Source organism: Adiantum capillus-veneris, chromosome 23 (genome assembly GCF_014529385.1).
Source record: "Adiantum capillus-veneris isolate H3 chromosome 23, ASM1452938v2, whole genome shotgun sequence".
Taxonomy (NCBI): domain Eukaryota; kingdom Viridiplantae; phylum Streptophyta; class Polypodiopsida; order Polypodiales; family Pteridaceae; genus Adiantum; species Adiantum capillus-veneris.
The window spans coordinates 84,128,500-84,141,656 of record NC_140953.1 but is presented as its reverse complement, the minus strand read 5'-3'; the positions used below and the strand labels follow the sequence as shown (position 1 = coordinate 84,141,656).

The window sequence follows — 13,157 nt, the reverse complement described above, 5'->3', positions numbered from 1 at the left end:
TAGATATTGGGTAAAGAATAGGTTAAGATTCGGATTTAGAAAGAGATTAGGGTGTAGAGAGAGGTGTGGATAGAGTAGATAGAGAGGGTGCAAAGTTTAAGTAGACAGTAGAGAGGAAGGATACGTAGAACGTAGAAATAGAGAGAGTGTAGATAGAGACAGTAGGTAGAGAGTAGACAGATAAAGTTAGGATTTAGGGTGTAGAGAGAGTTGTGGATATAAGAGTAGATAGAGATGGAGGATATGTAGAAGGTAGAAATAGAGAGAGTGTAGACAAAGAGATTAGGTGTAGATAGAGAGAGAGAGAGAGAGAGAGAGAGAGAGAGAGAGAGAGTCGATGTGGATAGAGGCTAGGGTGTAGAGGGAGAGGAGAGAGGTAAGGATGTAGATAGAGAGAGGGAGGATACGTAGAGTATAAAGATAGATAGAGTACATACAGAGAGTGTAGAGATTTACCTTTGTTTACCTCTCTCTCTCTCTCTCTATGTCTAGAGGATAGAGGTAGAGATTAGATAGAGAGAAGACAAATAAGGTTATGATTTAGGAAGAGATTAGGGTGTAGAGAGAGGTGTGGATAAGGTAGATAGAGAGGGTGTACAAACTAGGTAAAGAGTAGAAATAGAGAGAGTGTAGATAGAGAGGTTAGATATGTAGAGAGTAGAAATAGAAAGAGTGTAGATAGAGAGATTAGGTGTAGATACACCCTCTCTATCTACCTCTCTCTCTCTCTCTACACCCTCTATCTAGGTGTGTAGATAAGGTAGAGATTAGGTATAGAGAGAGAGGTAGATAGATGGATAATAAGATTCTATCTACATGTATGTGTGTGTGTGTGTGTGTGTGTGTGTGTGTGTGCGCGCGCGCACGCAATGCTGCAACCCTACCCTTCTCTTTCTCACATCCTCCTCAGTCTCCCCCTAGGCGAGGCGCTGCCTTGTGGGGGACGTTAACATAGCCTTGAACTCCCAATGAGCATCGACCTACCCTCACATATAATCGGCCCCATGATTACAACTTTTTGTGCTACCCACAACCCCAACTTTGTCCGACCAACCCAACTTTGACTTTGCTCGAGCAGCCCTTGACTCTCATGTTGAGATGTCGAGCTCTACACCTTGAGCTGGCATCCACTACGGGTCTTGGCCGCTTATGGCATTTACTCACTGGCGCGTTAGGTGACCGACACGGAGGATCTCTGCCAGTGATTCTACAGCTGGACTACACTTATAGTGCCAGCCTAGTACGCTTCTAGCGAGTTCACACTTAGTGACCGCATGTACATATGTGCTACTTTTCAGCTTTAGCACTTAGTCATTTTGTACTCTCTTTTCTGTGAAGAAGAAGAAGAAGCTTTCCATCTCTGTGTGCTTTGTGCTTGTCTTGTGTAGTTCTCTTGCATCCTCATTCTTTACATGGTATCAGAGCCTGGTGCAGGCAAGAGAGGCTAAGAGAGCAAGAGCAAAGTTTCTGAACAGGTCTCCAAAGTGCAGTATACAGAGATTTACTGTACAAGTACAGTGGTTGTATGTACGCTTGATTGTGGACACTCGTTGAGTGTAGAAAGCGTTACAGGTACCACGATAGCAGGTTCAGCAGATTTGCAGGTTTTTGCAGATTGCAGCTATTTTGTCTTACTGCTTCAAGATGTCTGACGGTTTCAGTCAGATTGTTACTGAGAAGCTTGAGAAAAATAACTACCCTGCATGGAAGTTCAGAATAACAAATTTCCTAAAAGGAAAAGGTTATTGGGACTATGTAGAAGGAGACAATGAAAAGGAACTAGAGATTCCCGAGGCAAATACTACAGCAGAACAAAGGAAATCTTTGAGGGACTGGCAACAAGGCCAGAGCAAAGTGATGTATTGGCTTTCTATGAGCATCACAGATGGCATGATGGGCTATCTACAGGATGCTGAAACCCCCGCCATTGCATGGAGAAATTTAGGCAGAGTGTTCGAGGTGAACACCAAGGCCAGGAAGCTTCAACTAAAGTTGGAGCTAAATCAGGTTAAGAGGAACAACCTCTCAATCAATGATTATGCCTTGAAGATCAAGAGTATCATTGAGGCTCTTGGATCTATTAAAGTCTCAGTGGAAGACGATGACATTGTCCGTGCATGCTTGGATGGTCTAGGAGATGAGTATGTACATTTTAGGTCTTCCATGAATACAAGAGACGACATCCCCGTGTTCCAAGATTTGATTTCTATGCTTATTCTTGAGGAGAAGAACCTTGACACATCTTCTTCTCATGGCAGAAATAATTCTGAATAGGCCTTCTATTCTAACTCCAACAGAGGTAGAGGTAGAGGTCGTGGTCGAGGCTCAAGGGGTTGCAGGGGCCAATTTCTGGAAGGTCAATCAAATCAAAACAATACAGGTGGCAGGGGAAACCAGTCTCAAGGCAGGGGGAGTCAAAGAGGTCGTGGTGCAGGATCAAGCAGGCAGCAACATACTCCAGATAGTAGAGAATGTTGGACTTGTGGTGAAAGAGGTCACATGTCACGTGACTGTCCAAAGGGAAAAGCAAGTAGAAAGAGAGAACAGGGCAACTATGCATCTACTAGCAGAGATGCCGATGACAGCAAAAACGAGCACATGTTTGTTATGCAGCATGTAATGAATACAATGACTGCAGAGAATTCCACCCAAGATGATGTTTGGTATGTGGATTCAGGTGCCTCTAATCACATGACGTCTCGTGGAGAGTGGTTTAGAGATATGCGCAAACCAGATGTGTCAGGCTATGTGCAGACAGGAGATGATACAGCTCACCCCATTGCTCATGTAGGGGACATACCTCTAAATACGAAGAGTGGGAAATCAAAGTACTTAGCAGATGTACTTCATGTCCCAAACATTACAAAGAATCTTGTTTCTGTTGGACAAATGGTTGAGCAGGGTTTGCAGGTTCGCTTCAATCCAAATGGCTGTTATGTAGAAGATTTCCAGAATGGCTGTAAGCTGATCACAAAGGGCAAATGTGTGGGCAGAATGTTTACGCTGAATGTAGACATGCCTGAGGTAAAAGCTGCATTATTTGCACAGGGCACAGGTGTTGTGGCTGATGTTGACATTTGGCACAAACGCATTGGCCATGTCAATGAGCAGAGATTGCGCAGCATGCAATCAAAACAGATTGTAAAAGGTTTGCCCAAATTCAAGGTGGATGGTATGCATAAAGTGTGTGCAGCATGCCAGTTTGGAAAACAGTCAAAGGGCTCATTTCCACATGAGCGCAATGTATGTAAAAGGCCACTTGAGGTGGTGCACACAGATGTTTGGGGTCCAACCGATACTGCAAGTATACATGGTTGCAGGTATTATGTCTCTTTCATTGATGACCATACAAGGAAAGTATGGGTCTACTTCATGCGTAACAAAAGTGAAGTGTTTGGTCACTTTCAAGACTTCAAAGTCATGATTGAGAAGGAGACAGATATGCAAATCAAGACATTGAGGTCAGATGGAGGGGGAGAGTACTTCTCCAATGATTTTTCAGATTTTCTGCGAATGCATGGTATACACAGGCAATTTACATGCAGATATACTCCACAGCAGAATGGGGTCGCAGAAAGGAAAAACAGGCACATTGCAGAGGTTGCACGTGCATTGATGAATGAGAAGAACATGCCTCATCATTTCTGGGCTGAAGCTGTAAATACAGCTGTGTACATTATGAACAGGACACCTACAGCTGCGGTGCATGATGTAACACCTGAGGAAAAGTTTACAGGTACAAAGCCTGATTCGGCACACTTGAAAGTGTTTGGCTGCAGAGCTTACGTGCATGTACCAGATGAGTTGCGTAGGAAATTGGATCCTAAAGCAGAGAAATGTATTCTTGTGGGATATTCCCTTGAACAAAAGGGGTACAGGTGCTACAATCCTACTACACGAGAATTACGAGTGAGCAGAGATGTAGTCTTTGACGAGATGAGCAGCTGGTACAGTAATGCACATGGCACTATTGGGGCTGATGTAAAAGATGATGTGGTTGTACAAAATGTGAGGCCACAGTCACAGGTTTTGAGTGGACCACAAGAGTCCTCTTCTCGTGGCTCTGTTGAGAAACCATGGAATGGTAGACTACGTACGCAGGTTACTCCACCAACAGGTACAGGGAATGTATCACGAAAAGGAAAGGAAAAGGTTGATCTTATGGCTGATGCATCATCAGGTTTTTCACATGTAGACATGGATTCAGATGGTTCTGAACAAAGTCTTGATGAGGAATTTGGAATTCCGGCTGTCAGGACACCTGGTGTAAGGAAAGTACAAGAAGATGCTAGAGGGCAAAGGAGTGACCCAGGACCACGCAGATCTAATAGAGTCAGAAATCCAGTTCAGAAATTGACTTATGATGGGTATCTAGCGCATCACCAAGCCTACATGGCTAAGGTGATACAGGATGTGGAGCCCACATGTTTTGAGGATGCAGTTGGAAATGTGCATTGGGATGATGCAATGAATGAAGAGATGGCCGCATTGGAAGCAAATGGCACATGGGAGTTGGTGCCATTGCCAAGTGGCAAGAAAGCTATTGGCTGTAAATGGGTGTATAAAACCAAGCATAAGGCTGATGGTAACATTGAGCGTCACAAGGCAAGGCTGGTCGCAAAGGGTTATGCACAGACGTATGGCATAGACTATGAGGAGACCTTTGCTCCAGTGGCAAAGATGACGACTGTGAGAGCTGTCATAGCAGTGGCTGTATCTAGAGGATGGATTATGCATCAAATGGATGTAAAGAATGCCTTCTTGAATGGTGAGTTGCAAGAGGAAGTGTATATGGATCAGCCACCTGGTTATGTCGATCCAGGTTACCCAGATTATGTATGCAGACTTCTCAAAGCTTTGTATGGTTTGAAGCAAGGCTCTAGAGCATGGTATGACAGGATTGCCAAGTATCTTGTCAGTATTGGTTTTAGGAGAGCTCATGCTGATCATTCACTCTATGTACGTGAGAGTGATGTGGGGATTGTGGTCATTACCATATATGTAGATGACCTTATTATTGTTGGTGACAATGCTATGGAGATTGACCATGTGAAGGGTCTTCTCAAACAGGAGTTTGAAATGAAAGATTTGGGCGAGTTGCGCTACTTTCTTGGCATTGAGGTGATCAGGACTCCAGAGGGTGTATGGCTGTCACAGAGACAATATGCTTTGGACATGTTGTCAAAGTATGGTATGGCTGATTGTAAGCCGATTTCCATTCCCTTGGATGTGAATGCAAAGCTGAGTGCAGAGAAGGGTGATGTTGTTGAGGATGTCAATATGTACAGGAAGATGGTGGGTAGTCTAATCTACTTGACTATCACAAGGCCAGACTTGAGCTACACAGTAGGCTTGGAGAGTCAGTTCATGCAGCTTCCGAGGAAGCCACATTTGGATGGAGTACGACGCACACTTAGGTATGTGCAAGGGACTCTTGACTACGCATTGTTCTATGCAGCAGATGCACCATTAGCATTGTATGGGTATACAGATGCAGATTGGGCAGGTAGCATTGTTGATAGGAGATCTACGAGTGGCTTCATGTTCTCTTTTGGGAGTGCTGCTGTTACTTGGAGTAGCAAAAAGCAGCCTACGGTTGCTTTATCGAGCACAGAGGCCGAGTACAGAGGTGCAGCAGTTGCGGCGTGCGAGGTAGCTTGGCTACGCACATTACTTGAGGACTTGGGAGTGCAGGTGGACCAACAGATTGTCATTCATTGTGACAACCTCAGCAGCATGCAGTTGGCTAGGAACCCAGTGTTCCATGCTAGGACCAAACACATAGAGGTCCATTACCACTACGTTCGAGAGCGAGTGTTGGCGGGCGACATCGACTTGGTCTACGTCAGCACAGAGGAGCAGATAGCGGATATCTTTACCAAGGCCCTCGGAGCTGAGAAGCTTCGACGTTTTCGGACTATGCTTGGACTCTGCGACATGCAGAGCTCGAGGGGGAGTGTTGAGATGTCGAGCTCTACACCTTGAGCTGGCATCCACTACGGGTCTTGGCCGCTTACGGCATTTACTCACTGGTGCGTTAGGTGACCGACACGGAGGGTCTCTGCCAGTGATTCTACAACTGGACTACACTTATAGTGCTAGCCTAGTACGCTTCTAGCGAGTTCACACTTAGTGACCGCATGTACATATGTGCTACTTTTCAGCTTTAGCACTTAGTCATTTTGTACTCTCTTTTCTGTGAAGAAGAAGAAGAAGCTTTCCATCTCTGTTTGCTTTGTGCTTGTCTTGTGTAGTTCTCTTGCATCCTCATTCTTTACATCTCAGACTCGCCTTCAGTGCCGACTTCGACTCTGTCCAAATTGCCCTCGACTCTCTGGCAGGGTTGCTCTAATTCCCTCTATAGGAAGGGTGTGCTTTCCATGGTCACTCGAACCTCATCTCAAGGCAAGTCTATATTGTCGGGGTCATGGCAACACCCCCAAAGACAAACAGCATATCATGCCTTCAAAATGCAGTCGAGAGGCTTTGCAAGGAGAATGAGGAGTTGAAGCATAGACTCGTATCCATCGAGGCTTGACTCACCATAGTGGAGAACTGCAAAAAGGAAGAGATGTAATAGATGGAAATCAAGTTCAATAACACAAAAGTGGAAGTAGAGACCACTTTTGCAAAGGAGGTCAAAACCCAAGTGGATGAGATCATCTTCCGTAAGGTTGAAGATCATGTGGCATCCACGCTATGCAAACGTAACTGGAAAGGGGAGGGGGACCTCAAGTTCCATGAGGTCTTTGCTCGCATCCAAACAACAATCCACATCGTACAATGGGACCCAGCCACAATCACCTCTCTTACACACAAACATCATACCAACCATGCAATCCTCACTTTCAAAACCAAGGCAGATCGAATCAAACTCCTTGAGCAATTGAGGCTTCTCAAGGACACCAAAATTTGGTTTGCAGAAGATCATACACCAGCCCAACACACATAGAAGAAGGTATAACTCCAAAAGATGGGAGAAGCGTGCACAACAACAAAATGGACAGTTTATCAAGGAGGTAAAGCCATTATCTAGGAGTTTTGAGCTCCCAAACCAGCTCCCCCCTCACCTACCCCTCCTTAGTTTTTCTTCATGTCATCTTATCTTTCTTCATGTCATTATCCAGGAGTTTTGAGCTCCCAAACCAGCTCCCCCCTCACCTACCCCTCCTTAGTTTTTCTTCATGTCATCTTATCTTTCCTTTATCACCCCTCACTGGACCTTCAGTCCTTCACTGAGATGTATCCAACACCCCCTTCACTCAGAATCAGCTTTGTAATGTTTTGTTTTCGATCCCATAAGACATATCTGACCTTCGTGGATGATAATTCAATCTTTCTGTCTATCTATAATATCTACCTATCATAGATGCCATAATGAGCAGAATCCGCAATCATCGACAAGAATGCCAAACGAACGCCAACACGTGCAGAGAAAAATATATCCCAACGAGGTAGAGGAGTAGATCCCACGTGCATTCTACCAAAGGGGAGATTCAAAAAGATAAAATGTGTAGCGACGAAGAGCTTGAATTCTACCAAGAGGTCAAAGCATATAAGTGCAAAAGGGTTGGATGATATTTTGGATCTCAAGAGCAGGTGTAGGTATCCTTTCATTCAAAGCATTCTTTGCCCTAGGCAGCTTGGAGGCAAGGAGCAACCACATTTGTTCAAACTTTGCATGTGCGGAAATAACAACGACAAAGGACCAAACATGCTGCCATGTATGCATGTATTGGCTACAAAGGAGAAAATTAGCTTGTTTGAGGCAATTGGAACGGACATGGCAATGGCAATGCTACAAAGTGTCAAATATGATGCTTATCTTAAAGCTTGTAGGTATGATCCTAGTACTGGAATTGATCATCTTGCATAGAGGTTCTTAAGTCAACCATCAAGTGCAACAACTGCCAAATCACTAGCTGATTGACTCACTCTTCAATGTCAAAGATGAGCATGCAAACCCTCTGAGATGAATAGAGCTCCCTTGTGAGAGAAGAGTATTAAGAAGAAGCGACCAATATTTGTTGATGTGGACTGTGTGCTTGAACCTACAAGCATGTAGGGCACCCCCTTTACAAAGATGCGCTCAACCAAATATCACCCTGTCGGCATCCCAACAAGCTCAGCTTACATAGGCTTCTTTGACCATAAGGCAGCTTCTTACATAGGGCCTCCATGAGTGCGGTGCTTAACGCTACAGGCTTACTAGCCAACCATAGACAAATAACTCTGGCCATCGCAAAGTGTTCGTAATTGAGCCGCAAAGAAGCTTGTTGGTAAGAGTGAGTGAGACCCGTCACTCATAGGCAGGTTGCCCGAGCTAGTGTAATTGTAAAGGTTTCCCTCTAGATGTCCAATACTACTTTCATAGTATCAAGGAATAAGTATATGCATACTTTATGCTTTTGAATGATAAAATAACAAGAGTGTGTCCTAGCCACCTTGCATCTATCATGTTTACATAAGTGTCGTCGATGAAATGTGTGCGATCTCTCTTGTTAAAATTACTTGAAATGCCCATGTAACTACTCATTGACACAAACAGTCCCTTAGGATTCCTTTTTTCTTGTCTTTTGTGGTTGGATTTGAATTCAAGTTATGGTGATCAAGACACCAAATAGTTTCTACAAATTTTGTGGAGTTTCACTTCTTCTCTTGGAGGATTGGCAATCCCTATGGCACCGGGTTTCCTTTTCTTTTAAATGGGTGTGAACGCACGGTTAGAAATTTAGACCTGATTCTGAATTGTTTGGGTTAAGAGGGGTTATACATAGTTATATTAGAATATTAGAATTTAAAACTTAGAAGGTTAAGGAGCGCCGCTAGATTTGACGGCGGATTAAGCTGACGGCGCCGGCGAGATTAACGGCCGTCAACGGTTTGAAAACATTCCCTGAAAGGCTTGTTTTCTGTAAACTCAGAATAAAAAATATGTTTTTGTTGTGGATCGAATTAATTTTTAATTCAATTATAAACAGATATGAAATTTAGGGGATAGCGAGGTAAAATTATTTTGATAGAGAAGTTAAAATTGTTTGTTAAAAAGCAATTACAAAGATCTGCGGTTTTTTCGTAAGGCGGTTGCAAAATTCTTAAATTTTTGCCGAGCCCACGAGGGAAAGCTTTGGGCAGCTTGCTGCTGCGTGCGTGTGAGCGAGCTAGCGCACGTGTGTGTGTGTGTGTGTGTGTGTGTGTGTGTGTGTGTGTGTGAGACAGAGAGAGAGAGAGAGAGATAGAGAGAGAGTGCGTTACTTGCGCTATCCATGCCCTATGCCCTTTAAAAATGAGTAGCCTTCTCCTCTCCCTCCTAATGAGCTGCAGTATACCCCCTCCTCTCTTGCAGGTAAACTATGCATTTCTGATCTCTGCATAATGGCCACCCCACTCTACCCATCTCAATTTTCAAGCATTTTCTGCCTTCAATTATGTCAATTTAGAGTAATTATCCATTTCTTTCAGTCGTGCCCCCCCCCCCCCCCCACCACCCATCCCCGGCGAATTGAGCCTGTGTTGTCAAGTATCCCTATTGGTTCAAGTAATCTTCTTGGTATACACCTACTTTGGATGATATATGCATTCTTTGTCCTGCTTAATTTGCTTACAAAGTGATTAATTTCTATTAATCATGCCCACAGAATACATAGATATCACTAAATTAATGATTTCTGTTGAATATCTTCCTGTTTAGTAAGATGAGGGATTGTGCTTTTGCCCATTAATTATTTTTCTCAGAGCAAATCCACACAAGTGGTTCTGTTTATGAATAGCATGGCTCACATCAGATCTTTCTGTTATCATTTCACATGCTCCTGGGGTCGAGCCCAGGCCTCTATGCACGCACTCGATCGCCTCACCGCCACTAGGGTATGATCGAAAGACATTGGGAAGCCAGCCAGAAAACTCTTTTTTTCCGGCATAACAGCGCTGTGCAAGAGATATTAAAGCATTAAGCTATGTTTTTTCTTTTTTCTTTGGCTAAATTGTTGTTGTTTTTCATATCATAATGTCTGTGAAATCCCATAATTCTATGTGCTCAATTTAACAAAGCGAGGTTAGCTTTTATATGAACTCTCTTTTTAATTGCGGCCGGACCATATGATGATATTCCAATGATATGTTTAATTTCAGGAGTCACTGCCACATAGAGTACCAACAGTTCTTGATTGGTGAATAATCATCAAGAGCAAGAAGAAAAATGGGCAATGGGAGGAGATCAAATCCCTATACTCTGCATAACGAGCTCAACGTGTTGTCGGCAGAAGTGTCCGCTCACATCTACAATGGGACAGATGCCTGCATCACACTGAGTGTGCCTAAGAAGAGAGGCATCTGGCCTGCAATCATGCAAACTCTTCACTCATACAATATCGAGGTTGTCAATGCTACGCTCACGAGCAACAACAAGACAGATTTCCATTGTATACATTGCAAGGTAATTTTGTTGAGCACATTTATTATGCAGTTAGGCATAGCATTTGCATTTCCTCTACATCTATTCTTGTTGTTGGTTTTAGAGGTCAAGATAGTGCTGAAAGTTTGTTTTTAAATATCTAAAATATTTAGAGGTAAAATGCAAATTCTAGTCTGCAGGTGCTTTTACAAATTTTTTCGATCATTGGCCGTCGTCACGAATCATTGTATATGAGAGTTTTCATGGGATAGAGTCATCAAGTGTTTGTCTCAATGTCCATTCTTATTATTGATACATCTAGATCAAACCCATGTTAGGACATACACAACATGTGTGTGCAAAGTACCATCTATTGAAAATGCTGAGAGGCTTTCTTCGTTAATACAGAGCGTGTTTGCATAGTGTTATTGACGACATGCCCTCCGTTTTGACATACTTCAGTCTCCATGACTTCTTATTTGTGAATTAAACAGTGCATAAACCAATCATGTCTTCCTCATACTTTTTTTTCTATAAAAAAAAGAGAAGGAAACTTATATCTGAAAGCAAAATCCCAGGCTAGGGACTACGACAACATCATGAGCTGCTGAGAGGGAGGGAGGGAGCGCATGCCTAGATAGGTGCGGTTGGGGGTAGGGGATTGCCAGCCAACCGCACATGTCTAGGCATACGCTCCCTCCCATGCAGCAGCTAATGATGGCTAACCCTATAGTGAAAAATCATGGGAAAAGATCTCCTTTCTCACATGGGAAAAGAGCTCCTGTCAGAAACTTCTTGTGAGCTGATACCACAAGAAGTTTTGGACAAATTCTCACAATATTCCCCACACTGTGACTTACCTCAACATCATGAGCTTCTGTGAGGGAGGCGTCGCATACCTAGCTAGGTATACGGTGCCTCTCGAGCAGAAGTTCATGATGTTATGCATTGTATTAAAAACATTGAGAAAGACTCCGGTTTCGTACATGAGAAAATTTCTAAATCTTCTTGTGTATATACCTACAATATACCTACAAGGCTACATAACATGTGTTGCTTGAATAAGCAGATATTCTACTCTACATCTAAAGATCTACTATCAGGTTAAGGGAATCGTCGGTTCAATAAATAACCAGGAAGTGGTTGCCAACTTTGCTAACTTTACTTTTAATGGCAGCTAGAAGAAGAGTCTGGGCTGGATAGAGATGACCTCGAGAGCCTGTTCGACGATATTTGCATACGCGAACTCAGCATCAAGCCATGCAGAGTACAATAATGACATTATTGAACTCACAATCCAGTGTTGAACCACCAGAGCAAGGCCAAAAACTTGATCTACCTGATGTAATGTACCATACATACATACAAAGACACATTCAATGCCTTGCAGTTTTGTAATGCAGCATAGGACTCGCAGAGGCAGTGCCGGCTCGCTTTTCTGTATTCTTGTACTTTACAAATTGGTAAGTCTTGATGCTTAAAGTAGCTGTAGTAGCATTCAGTACCTTTTAGAGCAGCCAGTCTCTCTGATGGCAGAGATCAATTGGAGCCAGTGTTTGGGCTTTCCAAGCATTCACAATTCCTTTCTATGGTTCACCCAAGAGGACTAGATTTCAGAAAATGGAAGCTATTTTTGGAATATCTTGCACATTTTTTTCTTGAATTTCAAGCAGGCATTTTCATCTTCCTCTTCCTCTTCCTCTTCCTCTTGGCCGAAATTATTTTCCGCTAAATTTAGAGAAATTTAGTCTGAAAAACTTTAAATATAGTCGATTTACTCCTCAAATTTCTCATATGTAGATTGCAGTCTGTGAAATGTTTGCAAAAAGACTGGCCTTCAGTGTAATTTACCGGCTAAAATTGCAAAATCTTGGCTAGATTCGGAGCGTGCCATGATGAAAAGCGGTAAAATTTTATAAATAGGTATTACTAGTGATTGGCAATGCATCATGGCATGGTGAAAATGTTGTGGTTGGTTGGCAATGGGCATGAGTGCACTTTGTAGTCTTTTCAATGCAAGGCTGACACAAAACACAGCCACTCTGAAAGTGACACATCATCATCATCCCTGCCCCTCTTCATAATGAATGCAGTTGAGCATATTCACTCTTTAGTTTCCTTCTTTACTTGGTGAGCCAAAGGTCCTTTTTGGAGACTTTGAGCCCACAACTGAGCACGTGGCGGATCTATATACAGTATAGGAAGCAGTTAATAAAGCTTCACCGAGTGTATGCCCTCCTCAAGTGCTATCACCGCTGTGTCAGTCCCTGGGGACTGAAGAAACAATATTATGCTTGGCACTGCCTTGGTCGACATGTATGCCAAATGTACGTGTTTGGCCTTGGCTGTTTTCAGCAGATGCAAAGCAAGGATATCACTCCAGATGTGCTTTCAACTTTAAGGCATGGTGCACTGCGCAAGAATCTCATATGAGCAACAAATTCATGAGGGGCTGTTAGCTAAAGGATGATAGTGTTAGTCAGGGTCTGTCCACAAAAAGCTATGCTTGGCACTCCCTTGTTGTATGTCAAACGTGGCAGGGCCAGGAAGCTTGGGATGTTTACAACCGATGCGAAGTGAGTGCATCTCTCAATTAGATGCAATCATCTTATGCTTTCCTCTTAATGGCATGTGCCTCTGCCTTGGTTGATATGTATGTCCCGAATGTCTTCTCTTAAAATGCATTAATTGCGGGATATGCCCAACAGGGACAGGGCCACGAAGCTCTCTGGCCGTCTGTTTTTAGGATGCGAAGCGAGGGCAC

The 13,157-nt window shown here is 43.3% G+C and overlaps 1 protein-coding gene across 1 annotated transcript; it reads left to right on the top strand.

Moving 5' to 3' along the window:
* The first annotated feature begins 9,139 nt into the window (after positions 1-9,139).
* LOC147428086 (uncharacterized) lies at positions 9,140-12,078 on the top strand. The gene is made up of 3 exons (XM_086496666.1): positions 9,140-9,346; positions 10,132-10,435; positions 11,571-12,078. The coding sequence occupies exons 2-3, from the start codon at positions 10,199-10,201 to the stop codon at positions 11,667-11,669; spliced, it is 336 nt and encodes a 111-aa protein (XP_086352792.1). The 5' UTR covers positions 9,140-9,346; positions 10,132-10,198; the 3' UTR covers positions 11,670-12,078.
* Positions 12,079-13,157: the final 1,079 nt, after the last annotated feature.